The following is a 16,380-nucleotide window of genomic DNA, read 5'->3' as shown; positions in this document are numbered from 1 at the left end:
TTGTCTGCAAGAAGGCAACATTAAAGGAAGAAAAAAAAAAAGACTTTAAATTATATTTTGACATTAGGAATATTTTGGGTTTGTTTCCTTTGCTCATATTATTTGGTGGTATTTCTCCAAGCATGTATCCTATCAGAATCACCTGGGGTCCACAGAGCTACTGGGGGTACAGCTGGGGAATATGCTTTTTTAACAAGCCCCCAAGATGATGCACACATTTTCCAGAAATGTATTATGAAAATGGTTTTCTTCTTTCTAAGCTTTAAACTAACTGTGCATCTACCAGACACTAACTAGAATTCTAAACTAAGCATTTATCTCAGCCAGGCTCTTAAAGGTAAGTTCTTGAGTCCTGCTGGACATTTCTTTACCCATGTGGGATCAGGTAATAGTATTTGATAAAGTGCGAGTTTTGTACTCTTAGTGCAAGCTGTTGATTAGACATACCTGGGGGGGTTTCCTGGTCCTGCTACCCAATAACATCAGGATCTGTGGTGGAGCAGACCAGGCTCTCCAGATGATTCCAACATGCAGCCGAAGCAAAGAGCTGATAGTACTTGTTCACATTGACATTTTTCTTTTTATCGGCACAGTTATTTTAGCATATTTGCCAGAATCCTCTGCCTTAATGATATAAATCATTTGATTCCATTTTAAAGATTATTTATTTGACAGAGATCACAAGTAGGCAGAGAGGCAGGCAGAGAGAAAGAGAGGAGAAAACAGGCTCCCTGCCAAGCAGAGAGCCTGAGTAGGGACTCGATCCCAGGACCCTGAGATCATGACCTGAGCTGAAGGCGAGGCTTAACCCACTGAGCCATCCAGGCACCCAGTTTATTCCAGTTTAGTGAATTAGATTTTATCTATAATTTTGAGCCTTTATGTTTTATTTATTACTTGGAGATAGACTTGATTTTTGTTGCTGCCATTCCTTTGCTTTTACTGACCTATGCTTAGTTTTTCCGGTTGAGGCTAGAAGCAAAGTAGGCATTTCTAGACATGTCTTTACATTAAAACTACCAGGAATTTTTTGTGGAATTTAATCAAGTTAAATAAGGGCTTTAGTTTCATAGCATCTTTGATTTTAGGACTAATGATGACTGAGCAGTTTGCCCACATTACAGGATAGATCTGAGAACAAGGGTGGTCCCAGGATACACTTAGAAATAGACACAGAGCTTTGGAACTAATCTGCCTTTTTCCAGGATGTTCCTGGAGAAGGTCTCTTCCTCCAAGGAAACAGCTACATATTCCCAGACCTTCCCCAGATTTTAGAAGGACTATCCTTGGAAGTCCCATCTCAGAAAGTCAGTTTATTGCCAAGATCAATGGAATTAACCTGAAATTAATCCAGGGAGAGGATGAATGGGGATACCATTTATCATATATTTTATATTTCTCAATCCAAATGTTTTTGTTTCTCTCTCTCTCTTTTTATTTTTTCAGGATTCAACGGGTACAACAACATTTTTAGGATTCACTGCTGCGGGCTTTGTGGTATTCCAGGGAAATAAGCGGATCCATTTGATAAAATGGTAAGGACTTCTTTGGGAAACCAGCTTACCACTTTTCTTAATCTTGCTTTTCTTTCCCAGCCTTTGATTCTTTTTTATTTGGAAATATCCATTAGAATGTCTAGTATTCATTTCTTTGCTGTGGTACTTCATTATTAAAGGATTATTCATCTATAAATAAAAGCCAACCTAAACCTCCTCCAGACCTCAGGAGACCTGGGGTGTGTCTTGGGCTCAGGGTCTCTGTCTCCAAAGAGAAGGTGTCCAGTGTTTCCTCATCAGCAGCTACTGATCTGGCCAGAGAGGTGACCTGGAGTAGGAAGGGGCAGGGAAAAGGTACAGGTTGCCTTGAATAACTCAGGACCCTCTTCTCCTGTTTCCTCCTCTCCATTCTCTTCTGTTGAGTCCTTGTTGCAGACACATCCCGTGTTACCAGTATATCAGTGAAGATGCTTTTGGCTCGAAGTAACAGGGGTGACTGCTCACGGTGGCTTCCAAATAAGAGGACTGATTGTTTCACACAGCAAAAGTTCCAGAGGTTGGGCATTTCCATGACCCTTTAACTTAACTGCCTGACAACATTGTGAAGGACCTGGGTTTCCATTTTCTTCTCTGTCACAGGGTAGTGGCTTTTGTCCCCAGTCTCATGGTCCTAAGTTGACCATGCAAGCAGCTCTGTTCATCCCATCTTCATACAGCAACACCCAGAGCCTGAAGGAGAACATACCCTTCCATGTGTCTCCTATTAAAACAAGGAGAACTTGTTCTACAGAAGCCCTGTAGGAGACTTCCAGTATATCTAATACCACAAGATTGGGCCACACCCACCTACTTAAAACCAATCCCTCAGAGAAAAGTGAGAACTCCATGACTGGGCTGGTCAAATGAAGGCCCACCTCTTGTGGCTGGGAAGAACATAATCTGCATGAACATGTCACCTTGAGAAAGCAAAAAGTCCGAGTCATGTCAATACAGAAGTGGGGGGATGGAGCAGAGTAGGTGGCCAGCAGGGCCCATGGTGTCCATCATTCAAGGAGAAGATGGTTTGGGCAAAGAGTGAGAAGGCTGAACATACATGGAATATTATAAAGTCTTAGTCTTGTTCATACCTTCAGCTTGATTCAGGTTCTGCCCTGATGGCCCCTGACAGGTTTATCAGCCCCCCAACCCCATCATGTCTCACTGGGTGGTGGGCTCCCCGCTGTGGCCTGAAGTTCTTCCTGATGGGCCAATGAGCATCCACCTTCAGTCGTGGGTTGGAGATGCTCTTGTATTTATCTGAACCTCAGTTTCGTGGTTCTCTTAGCTTCAGGATTTCCGGCACCCCTTTATTAACATGCCCACTCTTGCACTGTCCTCTTGGCAGCCCCCCCCCACCCCATCACCTTTCAAATTTTCTCTGTTGGGCTTGCATCAGCCAGCTAATGTCCTCCACTCTTACAACTACTCTTTTTTCTGAGATTCCCCAATTTCATCATCTCTTTCTTGACCTCTCTATCATTGCCTTTTGTTCAGCTCATACTTTGTGCTCCCCTCTGCTCCCACTTGTTCTTTCTCTACAATGAGTTTTCTCAAAACTCTTTTTCACTTCACTTTTCTGAGTCTCCATGTACTCAATTGTAAGATGGGAGTCCATTACATCTGGCTGCCTTACAGGGAGGAAAGGAGTTGGGGGAGAAACAAATGCAACCATGTTGTGAGTGGTGGGCTTTATGAACTCTGACATCTTGTGGACATCTAGCATGGTGGGGTGACCAGTGTTCTTCCCTGTGTTTTCTGCACCTTGGAAAGAAAGGTATTAATCACCCTACAGGCCATTCCAGAATAAGCTCCCTAGGGATTCCTGTTGACTTTGGGAAGAATGGATAATTTGGGGACTTCTCCCATCCTACCCTAGGACCATAGAAGGCTTGCAAGGGAGACCCTTAGGTTTCTGAACTGCTTGAGCTCTGAAGTAGGGGAGAATCTGACGTGTCTCAAATACAGATTATTTGCAAGTCTATGTCACTTGGGTTTCTGTTTCTTTCTGGGCCCAATGAAGGCTTGAAATAGACAATTCCCAGGCCATTTATTTCTGTTTCTACATCATGATGTTCCTGGTGGGATGCTGATGTCATCCCCACCCCTCTCCGGTCTGCCTAGGCATGTGTATTTGGAACAGTTGTGGACATGTTACCAAAACAAATTTTATTCCCACATTAATCCTAGTTTTGTTTTTTGTTTTCCAATATCCACTGAGCTGTGTTACTCGTGCAAATCCTCTCCTAAGTTCAAACAGCTTAATGTGGCCATGCTATTCTTTTTCCTGCAGGAAAAAACACAGGGACACAAATCAGTCTCCTAGAAATTAGATCAAAGGAGTAAAAATAAAATTGTGTCCTCTCTTTACACATATCTGTTCACCAAGGAGGTGACCTGTGGTCCCCATTTCAGGCACATTTTAATTGAGCAGCTCCTTAAGATAGAAACCCGAAGTCCCTCCTTTAATTACCACATGTCAAGCTGTGGTGTCAAGCTCACAATTTTGAGCATCTCCATATTTAACGAAACTCTTCTCTCATGAACAGGGAGAGCAGAAATGAAAATTTTACAGGCTAGTGTGTGCGTTTCTCGAAGATAGATGTGAAAAGGAGAGGGAGACAGATACTGTGAATCCATATCGTTTCATTACCCAGACCTGAAATAACCACATTCTTCCTACCACACAAAGTGGGCTGGCCAATTAATATTGTTTTGGCCCTTAATGTTCACAACATCTCCAGAGCTCCTTGGAGGAAAGATGCAGCTTGACTGTAAAAAATGGAAGAAATAATTCTGAGCTACCTCCAGATCCTATCTTGGGAAGAAAATTGCTGTATAATTCACTTGGGGACTTTTCACTGCTCATTAGGCCTTCACTGATGATAAGATAATATCTTGTTTCATTGCAGTCAGCTTGGTATTTGCGAGTCAGCCAGATTCCTGTGGGAAACCAAGGTACCTTGGTTAGTTGCCACTTTTTTTTTTTCTTCTCACCCAAGAAGATTTTCTTTTCTTAGGCCAGATGTCTGCAAATTGAAGTTTGAAGGGAAGACATTTTATGTGATTGGCATCCAGAAGGAGGTCAGTGACTGCTTTTCTAACCTGTAGTGTGTGCGTGTGTGCATGTGCGTGCACGAGAGGGATGCAGGCGTAAAACGTACATTTAGTATTGTACCCCCAGAACACCATGACTTTAAAGTTTATGATGATAATGGGAGCTGTATGCTGAACATTTTAGAGATAAATAGTGGACTTGCCCATTTGAGAACTAAGTCAAGGAAATGGGTCTGGCAGAGAAAGACAAATACCATATGATTTCACTCATATGTGGAAAACTTAGGAAACAAAAAAGATGCACATGGGGAAGGGAAGGAAAAATAAAATAAAATGAAAACAGAGAGGCAAACCATAACAGACTCTTAACTACAGGGAACAAATTGAGGGTTGCTGGGGGATGGGGCAACTGGGTGATGGGCATTAAGGAGGCACGTGATATAAGGAGCACTGGGTGGTATAGGCAACAGATGAAACCCTAAACTCTACCCCTGAAACTAATAGTACTCCATGTTAACTAAATTGAATCTAAATAATTTTTTTTTTAAATGAAGTCGGTGAGCAATGCTTGACCATATACTGCTATATAAAAAATATATTGGGATAGAAAATGGAACCTTCTCTTGAAACTAATATTATACTGCGTGTTTACTAACTGGAAATTGAATTAAAAAATGAAAAAGGAAAATGGAAGCTGCTCCTACCCCCTAATCTGCCAAAATATAAATTTAGGAAACAAGTGAAGAATACTTCCAGGGCTAGATATTCAATCACTACTTGTGAGAATTTTATAAATTCTCATGTATTTAGAGTCTATACATTCTGGGAGTCTTAAAGAAACTAGTGGATGCAGGTTGGGTTCATTAGGGAATGCATCTGAGAGGAGGCCATCATAGAAGCTTTGAGGTTCAAGGCTAGGTCTGGAGGTTTGCAGATTTTCTTGACTAATTTTCAGGTCAAGCACCTGTTACTCAGCATTAGCAAATAAGTTTTTCAAGGAAACCAAGTTTGATAGAGAGGTGGGTGATTCCTGGGTGGTTGAAAAGGATCGTGAGGCTGTTTTTTGTTCGAAACAGGGCCCAGCTAGATTCGTGATGCCTGCAAAGGGTGATGGTGGTGAGTGGGGGTGGGGCACCATTTCAACAGCACTTTGAAGACCCTAGTAATGCCCAAGTTACTTTTAATCTGTTCATCAGGTGGGGGGATGCAAATTGGTAAATACCTAAAGAAGATAAACTTGTTTCACATGCCCTTTCTTGTTTTATCTTTTTTATTAGAAAAAAGCCATGTTGGCCTTCCATACTTCGACACCAGCTGCCTGCAAACATCTTTGGAAGTGTGGGGTGGAGAACCAGGCCTTTTATAAGTATGTAGCTTTTATTCATTTAATCATAGGTTGTAAAAGCATCCATGGAATCACTCATGTTTTGCAGATAGCTGCATATTCCTTTTAATTCAGTTCTTTTCATTATATTTAAGGGAATGCTAAATTCAGTGCATTGTGCAGGGCGACTCCCACCCAAGCCTGAGCTCCATGTTGGGTGATGCCCATAGAATGCAATGGGTGCCCCCTCCCCCTTTTTTTTTGGCATTGCTATTTTCTTTCTTTCTTCTTTCTTTCTTTCTTTCTTTCTTTCTTTCTTTCTTTCTTTCTTCCTTCCTTCCTTCCTTCCTTCCTTCCTTCCTTCCTTCCTTCCTTTCTATTTTTTAAAAGATTTATTTATTTATTTATTTATTTGACACGGAAAGAGATCACAAGTAGGTGGCGAGGCAGGCAGAGAGAGAGAGAGAGAGAGAGATTGGAAGCAGGCTCCCTGCTGAGCAGAGAGCCCAATGCGAGGCTCCATCCCAGGACTCTGGGTTCATGACCTGAGCTGAAGGCAGAGGCTTTAACCCACTGAGCTACCCAGGCGCCCCTTTTATGTGTTTTTTTTTTTTTTAAAGTTTTTTAAAATTTTGGATTGCTGTTTTCATTCAACATAACAGAATCTATTTTTGGTTGGGTGTCCCCCTCAGAAGCAGACCTTGAGAAGAGTTGAGTGCAAGAAGCGGAATGTGGTTTCTGAACAGACCAGTAGCAGGGTAGGGAAGGGAAGTTGGGGCAGCAAGCAATATAGAGCGTGTTATCCATCAGGTCACTCATCAGGGTAGCTGTGCTAAACTCTGCTGGGGAACTCTGTCAGGCTGTAGAACTTGCCCCAGAGTTCTCCCACTGACCAGCAAAGGGCCTGGGCTATTTGTCTACCAACTCCCCATTCATTTTGGTTGAAGGCCACTTCAGAGGGAAGAGTTAATACTCTCTGGCTTATTCTGAGTGTGAGTGACTGTGTGCTTACCACCAAAGAAAGCAAGCTTTGGCAGAGACTCACAGGTGTTTGTAGGAAGAAGGCTTCAGCATTCCGGGATGAGAGCCAAAGGCTTGTGGATGGAATGTGGTCAGAGGCTAGGATCATGGAAAGTCCGTACTGGACAAGACTTCAGAAACCAGCCATAAAGCTCTCAGGTTTCAAGAGAGCTTCAAATTTCGGATCTTCCCACTGAGTTCCAGGTTCTACTCTTTGAGACACACTTACTAATTAGAAGAGTGGTGGTGAGGGACACAGTCAGGAGCCCAGGCCAACCCTGCCCAGGGTGTCAGATGGCCTCTGAAGCTCATCCAGGCAGCCGTTGCTTCGTCTTCCCTCACACTGAATTCCTCTGTACTCATTAGACTCTTGTCTCTGAAAAGGCTGAGTCTCTGAATCTCCTGGGCTTTGGCTGACAAGGATAGAATGATGGTGTGGACAATCTTTTTCAAATCGCTTTTTTTTTTAAAGTTATCATATAATGTATTATTTGCCCCAAGGATATAGGTCTGTGAATCATTAGTCTTACACAATTCATAGCACTCACCATAGCACATACCTCCCCCAATGTCCATAACCCAACCACCCTATCCATCCCCTCCAACTCCCAGCAACCCTCAGTTTGTTTCCTGAGATAAAGAGTCTCTTATGGTTTACCCCCTTCCTGGTCCCATATTGTTTCATTTTCTCCCTCCCTAACCCCCACCACCCCTCACCCTGTCTCTCAAATTCCTCATATCAGAGATATCATATGATAATCATCTTTCACTGACTGACTTATTTTGCTTAGCATGATACTCTCTAGTTCCATCCACATCATTGCAAATGGCAAGATTTCTGGTTTTTTGATGGCTACATAGTATTCCATTATATATATATACAACACATCTTTATCCAATCATCTGTTGATGGACATCTAGATTCTTTCCTTAGTTTGGCTATTATGGACAATGCTGCTACGAACATTCGGGTGCATGTGCCCCTTGGGATCACTACATTTGTATCTTTAGGCTAAATACCTGGTAGTGTGATTGCTAGGTTGTAGAGTAGCTCTATTTTCAACTTTTTGAGGAACCTCCATAACTGTTTTCCAGAGTGTCTGCACCAGCTTGCATTCCCACCAACAGTGTAGGAGGGTTCCCCTTTCTCTACATCCACGTCAACATCTGTTATTCCCTTACTGGTTAATTTTAGTCGTTCTGACTGGCGTTAGGGAGTATCTCACTGTGGTTTTGATTTGTATTTCCCTGATGGTGGGTGTTGTTGGCACTTTTTCATGTGTCTCTTGGCCATCTGGATGTCTTTCTTTGCAGAAATATCTGTTCATATCTTCTGCCCATTTCTTGATTGGATTCTTCGTTCTTTGGGTGTTGAGTTGGATAAGTTCCTTATAGATTTTGGATACTAGCCCTTTATCTGATTTATCATTTGCAAATATCTTCTCCCATTCTGCCAGCTGTCTTTTGGTTTTGTTCGCTGTTTCCTTTGATGTGCAAAAGCTTTTGATCTTGATGAGGTCCCAGTAGTTCATTTTCACCCTTGCTTCCCGTGGCTTTGGCGATGTTTCTAGGATGAAGTTGCTGTGGCTGAGGTTGAAAAGGTTGCTGCCTGTGTTCTCCTCAAGGATTTTGATGGATTCCTGTCTCACGCTGTGGTCTTTCATTCATTTTGTTTGTGTGTGATGTAAGGAAATGGTCTGTTTTCATTGTTTTACATGTGGCTGTCCAACACTATTTGTTGAAGGGACTGTCTTTTTTCCATTGGATATTCTTCCCTGATTTTTCAAAGACTAGTTGGCCATAGAGTTGTGGGTCCATTTCTGGGTTCTTTATTCTATTCCATTGATCAATATTTCTGGTTTTGTGTCAGTATCATACTGTCTTGATGATGACAGCTTTGAAATAGAGATTGAAGTCTAGAATTGTGATGCTGCTAACTTTGGTTTTCTTTTTCAACATTCCTCTGGCTATTTGGGGTCTTTTCTGGTTCCATATAAATTTTAGGATTATTTGTTCCATTTCTTTGAAAAAAAATTGATGGTATTTTCATAGGGATTGCATTGACTGTGTAGATTGCTTTAGGTAGAGTAGACATTTCACAATACTTGTTCTTCCAATCCATAAGCATGAAACGTTTTCCCATTTCTTCGTGTCTTCCTCCATTTCTTTCATGAGTACTCTATAGTTCTCTGAGTACAGATTCTTTGCTTCTTTGGTTACGTTTATTCCTAGGCATCTTATGGTTTTGGGCGCAATGGTAAATGGGATCGACTCCTTAATTTCTCTTTCTTCTGTCTTGTTGTTGGTTTAAAGAAATGCAACTGATTTCTGTGCATTGATTTTATATCCTGACACTTGACTGAATTCCTATATGAGTTCTGGCAGTTTTGGAGTGGAGTCTTTTGGGTTTTCCACATAAAGTACAATATTACCTGCAAAGAATGAGAGTTTGACACCTTTTTTTGCTAATTTGGATTACTTTTATTTCTTTTTGTTACTGATTGCTGAGGCTAGGACTTCTAATACTATGTAGAATAGCATTGGTGATAGTGGACAGCCCCGCTATGTTCCTGACCTTAGGGGAAAAGCTCTCTCTCAATGGGAAAAAGTTTTTCCCCATTGAGAATTATATTCACTGTGGGTTTTTCATAGATGGCTTTCATGATATTGAGGTATGTACCCTCTATCACTACACTGTGAGCAGTTTTGATCAAGAAAGGATTGTCAGATGCTTTTTCAGCATCTACTGAGAGTGATCATATGGTTCTTGTTCTTTCTTTTATTAATGTATTGTATCACATTGATTTGCAGATGTTGAACCAACCTTGCAGCCTAGGAATAAAGCCCACTTGGTCGTGGTGAATAATCCTTTTAATGTACTGTTGGATCCTATTGGCTAGTATTTTGGTGAGAATTTTTACATCCGTGTTCATCAAGGATATTGGTCTGTAATTCTCCTTTTTGTCTGGTTTTGGGATCAAGGTGACGCTGGCCTCATAAAATGAATTTGGCAGTTTTCCTTCCATTTCTATTTTTTGGAACAGTTTCAGGAGAATAGGTAATAATTCCTTAAATGTTTGGTAGAATTCTCCTGGGAAGACATCTGGCCCTGGGCTCTTGTTTTTTGGGAGATTTTTGATGACCGCTTCAATTGTCTTACTGGTTATGAGTCTGTTTAGGTTTTCTATTTCTCCCTGGTTCAGTTTTGGTAGTTTATACGTCTCTAGGAATACATCCATTTCTTCCAGATTGTCTGATTTGCTGGCTATAGTAGCTCATAATATGTCCTTATAATTGTTTGTATTTCTTTGGTGTTGGTTGTGGTCTCTCCTCTTTCATTCATGATTTTATTAATTTGGGTCCTTTCTCTTTTCTTTTTGGTAAGTCTGGTCAGGGATTTATCAATGTTATTAATTCTTTCAAAGAATCAGCTTTGTTGATTCGTTCTACTGTTCTTTTGGTTTCTATTCCATTGATTCCTGCTCTGATCTTTATTATTTCTCTTCTACTGGGTTTAGGCTTTCTTTGCTGTTCTGTCTCTAGCTCCTATAGGTGTAGGGTTAGGTTGCATACGTGAGACCTTTCTTGTTTCTTGAGAAAGACTTGTATTGCTATCTACTTTCCTCTCAGGACTGCCGTTGCTGTGTCCCAAAGATTTTGAGACAATGATGTTGTGTTTTCATTCTTTCCATGAATTTTTTCAATTCTAATGTAATTTCCTGGTTGACCCTTTCATTCTTTAGTTGGATGCTCTTTAGCTTCCATGTATTTGAGTTCTTTCCAACTTTCCTCCTCTGGTTGAATTCTAGTTTCAAAGCATTGTGGTCTGAGAATATGCAGGGAACGATCCTAATCTTTTGGTACCGGTTGAGACTTGATTTGTGACCCAGGATGTGATCTATTCTGGAGAATGTTCCATGTACAATAGAGAAGAATGTGTATTCTGTTGCTTTGGGATGGAATGTTCTAAACATATCTGTAATGTCTATCTGGTCTAGTGTTTCATTTAATAAAAGCCTTTATTTCCTTACTGATCTTTTGCTTAGATGATCTGTACATTTCAGTGAGGAGGATATTAAAGTCCCCTACTATTATTGCAGTATTGTTGATGTATTTCTTTGATTTTGTTATTAATTGGTTTATATAATTGGCTGCTCCCATGTTAGGGGCACAGATATTTACAATTGTTATATCTTCTTTTTGGGCAGACCCTTTATGTATGATATGTATTATAGTCTTTGGCTTAAAATTTAATTTATTTATCTGATAGGAGGATTGCCACCCCAGCTTTCTTTTGATTTCCATTAGCATGGTAAATTGTTTTCCAGCCCCTCATTTTAAATCTGGGGGTGTCTTTCAGTCTAAAATGGGTTTCTTGCAGACAGCATACTGATGGGTCTTGTTTTTTGTTTTGTTTTTGTTTTTTTATCTATTCTGATACCCTGTGTCTTTTGATTGGGGCATATAGCCCCTTTACATTCAAGGTAACTATTGAAAGATGTGAATTTAGTGCCATTGTATTGCATGTAAGATGACTGTTACTGTACATTGTCTCTGTTTCTTTCTAGTCTGTTACTTTTAGCCTCTCTTTGCTTAGAGGACCCTCTTTCAATATTTCCTGTAGGGCTGGTTTGGTGTTTGCAAATTCTTTTAGTTTTTGTTTGTCCTGGAAGCTTTTCATCACTCCTTCTATTTTCACTGACAGCCTAGCTGGATATAGTATTTTTGACTGCATATTTTTCTCATTTAGTGTTCTCAATATATCATGTCAGTCCTTTCTGGCCTGCCTGGTCTCTGTGAATAGGTCTGCTGCCAAACTAATATTTCTACCATTGTATGTTACAAACCTCTTGTCCTGATCTGCTTTCAGGATTTTCTCTTTATCACTGAGACTTGAAAGTTTTACTATTAGATGACAGGGTATGGATCTATTTTTATTGATTTTGAGGGGAGTTCTCTGTACCTCCTGGATTTTGATTGTTGTTCCCTTCCCAAATTAGGGAAATTCTCTACTATAATTTGCTCCAATATACCTTCCGCCCTTCTCTTTCTTCTTCTTTTGAGATCCCAATTATTCTAATATTGTTTCATCTTATGGTATCATATATCTCTAAAATTCTCCCCTTGTGGTCCAGTAGCTGTTTGTCTCTCTTTTGCTCAGCTTCTTCTCCATCATTTGGTCTTCTGTATCACTAATTCTCTCTTCTGCCTCATTTATCCTAGGAGTGGGAGCCTCCATTTTTTTTTTTGCATCTCATTAATAGTTTTTTTTTTTTAAATTTCAGCTTGGTTAGATTTTAGTTGTTTCACTTCTCCAGAAAGGGATTTTATTTCTCCATAATGGGATTCTCTAGTATCCTCCATGCTGTTTTTGAGCCCAGAGCTCTAGTTATGACATCTTACTAATGTCTGTATTGATTAGGTCCCTAACCTTCGGTACTGCCTCTTGTTCTTTTTTTTTAAGGTGAGTTTTTCTGTCTTGTCATTTTATCCAGCTAAGAATAGATGAATGAGAGAACAAAATACTAAAATGACCCCAGAAAAATATCCACTAACCAAATCAGAAGAGACCTGAAACTGGGGGGAGAAGAAAGGAGAAAAAAAAATATATAATATTTATCTAATATAATATAATCTATTATATAGATCTATTATATAGATTATATTATATACAAATATAATCTATTATGTATAGATTATACCTATAATATAATCTAATATAAAATATCTAATGTATTAGACTGGTGAATAGAACAGAGTCACACATTTGATTTTGGGGGTATTTTGGTCTATTAGAAGAAACTGCCTCCCAAAATTTTAAAGAAAGAAAAACATATATATACAAAAATAAGGGTAAACACAATTAAGGGATGGACTATGACTGTAAAGGTGGAAATAAAGATTCTAAAAAAAGGAATTGATAATATAAGAAGTTGGTTGAAAAAAGAAAAAAAAAGAGAAAAGAATGTGATCAGCCTGGAGACTAGAACAAAGCCATGTGCTAGATTTAGGGTATATTTTGATCTATTAGAAGAAACTGTATCCCAAAATTTCAAAGAAAGAAAAACCTGTATGTATACAAAAAATACAGCCAAATTCGATGAAAGAATAGAATATGAGTGTAGCAATGAAAATTAAAGAAGATTTTTTAAAAAACGTATTGGCAAAATAGTTTTAAAATGTTAAAATAGGAAAGAGGAAAAATTAAACATTGAATAAGAAAAAAATAAAATTTAAAAAATTTAACTTTGAGAGGCTAGAGAATCATGGGGGAAAAGACATGAATTTTATGTGCTGTATTCCTGTAGCTCTGAAGTTCTGCAGTTCTCACTGATTATTGAATTGGTCTTGGGTGGATGTTCTCATTGATCTTCTGGGAGAGTGGCCTATTGTATTCTCAAATGTCTTTGCCAGAGGTGGAATTGTACTGCTTTTGCCAGGGGCCAGGTTCAGTGGCCTGGTTCAGAGAGCTAATCTGCTCAGGTTTGCTCTCAGGAGCTTTTGCTCCTTGTATGCTTTCCATACCACTTTGGAGCACGGGAATGAAGATGGCGGCCTCACAATCTCTGGCTCAGAGGAGCAAAGAGCTCGGGGCTCCACTCTTCAATGCGCCCTCATAGAAAAACAGTCAATCCCTCCCATTTCCCTGGTCTCTGACCGCACTCTGAGCTCACCCGGCCGGTGACTGAGCATTTCTGTCTCTGACGCACGGCCCCATTTGAAGTCCCCAAACCCAGCAGATTCCTACAGAGCACTCCTGTGCCACTTCTTCTGGAGGAGGAAAGAGGGGGTCTCCCTGGTTCTGCCCTTTGTGGAAGTCCCTGCTGGAAGAGCAGTGGCCTGACTAAGCCTCGGATCATGGTTTAAGGTAACCCCGGGCTGAGAGCCCACTCCTCGGCTCCGTATCTGCAGCTGGATTCCCCACTCCGATACCTGAGAGATGTGCTACACTGAGGCACCCCCGGTCTTTCTGTGACAAGGTGGGTCCTGAGACCACAGTGTCCCCGCAAAGGCTCTACCTTCTGCTTAGCCTCTGGAGTGACTTGCCTCAGTGGAGCAGTCTTATAAAAGTAGTGATTTTGTGCTCTGCTGCTCTCCTGTTTGCAAGGACCTGGCCCTTCCTCCTGCGGTCTCTCTTCCCATGTAACGCCTCAGATTCACTTCTCTGCATGTCCTACCTTCCAGAAAGTGGTCACTTTTCTGTTCCTAGAATTGCTGCTCTTCTTCTCTTTGATCTCCTGTTGAGCTTGTAAGTGTTAAGAATGGTTTGATAACTAGTCTACGACCATACCACCCTGCACGCGCCTGATCTTGTCTGATCTTGGAAGCTAAGCAGGGTCGGGCCTGGTTAGTACTTGGATGGGAGAATGGTTTGATAACTATCTAGCTGAACTCCTGGGACCCAATGATATTGAAGTCTCCTACTCCTCCTCGAATCCTTTTAAGTCACAGAACTATTTTCCTCAAACAGAAGTGTAGGCAAAGCCTAGTAGGTAAAAAAAAAATAACGTAGAGGAGCTGTGGTTGTTAGTGAGGACCAGAGTTGGGATTAGGACTGGAGACCCTTTGCCTGTTGCTCTCTGCTTCTCAGGAGCTGGGTGACCAGTTGTCTGTATTTACCTGGCCTACCCCAGGCTTAGCATTGAGAGTCTTGTGCCTTGGGAGAACTCTCTGTCCTGGGAAGATACTATCAGAAGTACAGTTTGAAAGCCCTTGGGTGAGATGACCTCCAAAATCCTGTGAGTGAGGATATGTATCAAAAGACCTTTCCACAACCGTCTTCACCTCATAACATCAGTGCATCCTGTGGGGTGTTTGGAAACTGGCATATAAAGGCATGTGATTGCTCTCAACTTATGTCCAGGCCTGTCCATGTCCATGAGAGCCGAGAGAGGGAGATGCAGAGAGTTTGATTCGTTTTTAATTATTTGAAAAAGTGAGATCATATACCATAAAAATCACCCTTTAAAGTATATATTCAGTGGTTTTTAGTATAATTCACAAAGTCACGCAACCGTCACCCCTATCCAATTCCAGAACATTTTTATCCCCTCCAAAAGAAACCTTGCATCCATTAACAGTCACTCCCCATTCCCCCTTTTCTCCCCAGACCTTGGCAACCATTGGTTTACTTTCTGTGTTTATGGGTTCACCCATTCTGGACATTTTATATAAACAGAATTATGAACTATGTGGCCTTTTGTGCCTGGCTTCTTTCACTTTAAGGTCATGTTTTCAAGGTTTATCATGGGTATCTGGCATCAGTACTGCATTTCTTTCCATGACTGAATAACAATCCATTGTTTGGATAGACCACATTTTGTTTATCCATTCATCAGTTGATGGACATTTGGATTGTACCCTCTTTTTAGCTATTATAAATAATGCTGCTATGAATATTCATATAAAAGTTTTTGTGTGGACAGTTCTGTTAGGTTTCTACCTAAGAGTGGAGGTTTTGGGTCATTGGGTAACTCTATACTTAATTTTTTGAGAAACTGACAAGCTATTTTTGGAGCCTAAGCTTTTAGAAGTCTTCTGTTCCTCCTTCAATGAAATCATCTGGTTCTTGTCAAGGGATCATGTAGAGACATTAAGTTAGTCATTTGGAATGAACATTTTCTCACAAATGAGGGAGCTGGTAGATGGAATTTTGAAACAAAGCAAAACAAGATGGATCGTGACCTATCTTATTGTAGATTTTTATGTACATATCTATACAAATCAGATCTCTCTGAAGCTAGGAACTAAGTTCTATTCATCTTTTTACTTGCCAAAGACCCCAGTTATTCAAAAAGTATTTCCTGGATCAATTGATAAGGCATGGTTCCTATCTTCAGGAGATTTGTATTTCGTCAGAGATACCAAAAGGGAAATGCAAATAAAATGCTGGAGGGCACCCCAGAGGAGGGATGAGTCTTTCTGCCTGGGGAGACAGGAGGTGGAAGTCCCTTTCTGATGGAGGAAGGATATTCTGAGTAAGAGACCAAGGCAGGAAAGTGGGAGACACTGGGGAAGACGAGTGGCCATGCAAGGCTGGAGTGGAGGGTGCATGAAGTAGACAGGGAGGAGACCAGGGGCAAGGAGCTCTTGGAGCCAAACAAAGTGCTCAGCCATTGTGAAAAAGGCAGCAGAGGAGTGAAGGGTATGGGTGATGGCTGATGACCACAGACAGTGAGAGGGCTGGGAGTAGGAGAGGAGAACACCCAGCGGATAGACCTTGTGGAGGCTTCTCAGTCAGCCCTTCTTGGGAGGAGTTTAGCACAGCTTTGAAGATCTTTAGGTGAACTTACAGGTTCTCCATCAAAGAATAACTTAGGACATTAATTTGTTCTGTTGCACACACATTGTTTTATCATGTGTGACAGAGTCCGTTGATTGCTAGAGTCAAATAAAGACAAAAAAAGAATTGAAAGGAGGGGGAACAAGGAGAAAAACCTATCAACT

The 16,380-nt window shown here is 40.8% G+C and overlaps 1 protein-coding gene across 3 annotated transcripts in view; it reads left to right on the top strand.

The window, feature by feature from the left end:
• The window catches only part of FRMD3 (FERM domain containing 3), a 314,836-nt gene that overhangs the window by 212,422 nt on the left and 86,034 nt on the right, over positions 1–16,380 (top strand). For all 3 annotated transcript variants that reach the window (XM_045086062.1, XM_045086061.1, XM_045086063.1), the window contains 3 exons: positions 1,447–1,535; positions 4,553–4,616; positions 5,867–5,955. In XM_045086062.1, coding sequence (XP_044941997.1) covers positions 1,447–1,535; positions 4,553–4,616; positions 5,867–5,955 — 242 coding nt within the window. The remainder of the gene's footprint in view (positions 1–1,446; positions 1,536–4,552; positions 4,617–5,866; positions 5,956–16,380) is intronic.

Source organism: Mustela putorius, unplaced genomic scaffold, assembly GCF_011764305.1.
Source record: "Mustela putorius furo isolate JIRA1106 unplaced genomic scaffold, ASM1176430v1.1 tig00000876_pilon_pilon_pilon, whole genome shotgun sequence".
Taxonomy (NCBI): domain Eukaryota; kingdom Metazoa; phylum Chordata; class Mammalia; order Carnivora; family Mustelidae; genus Mustela; species Mustela putorius.
Note: the sequence above shows the minus strand (reverse complement) of the source record. Positions and strands in the feature narration are given on the sequence as shown.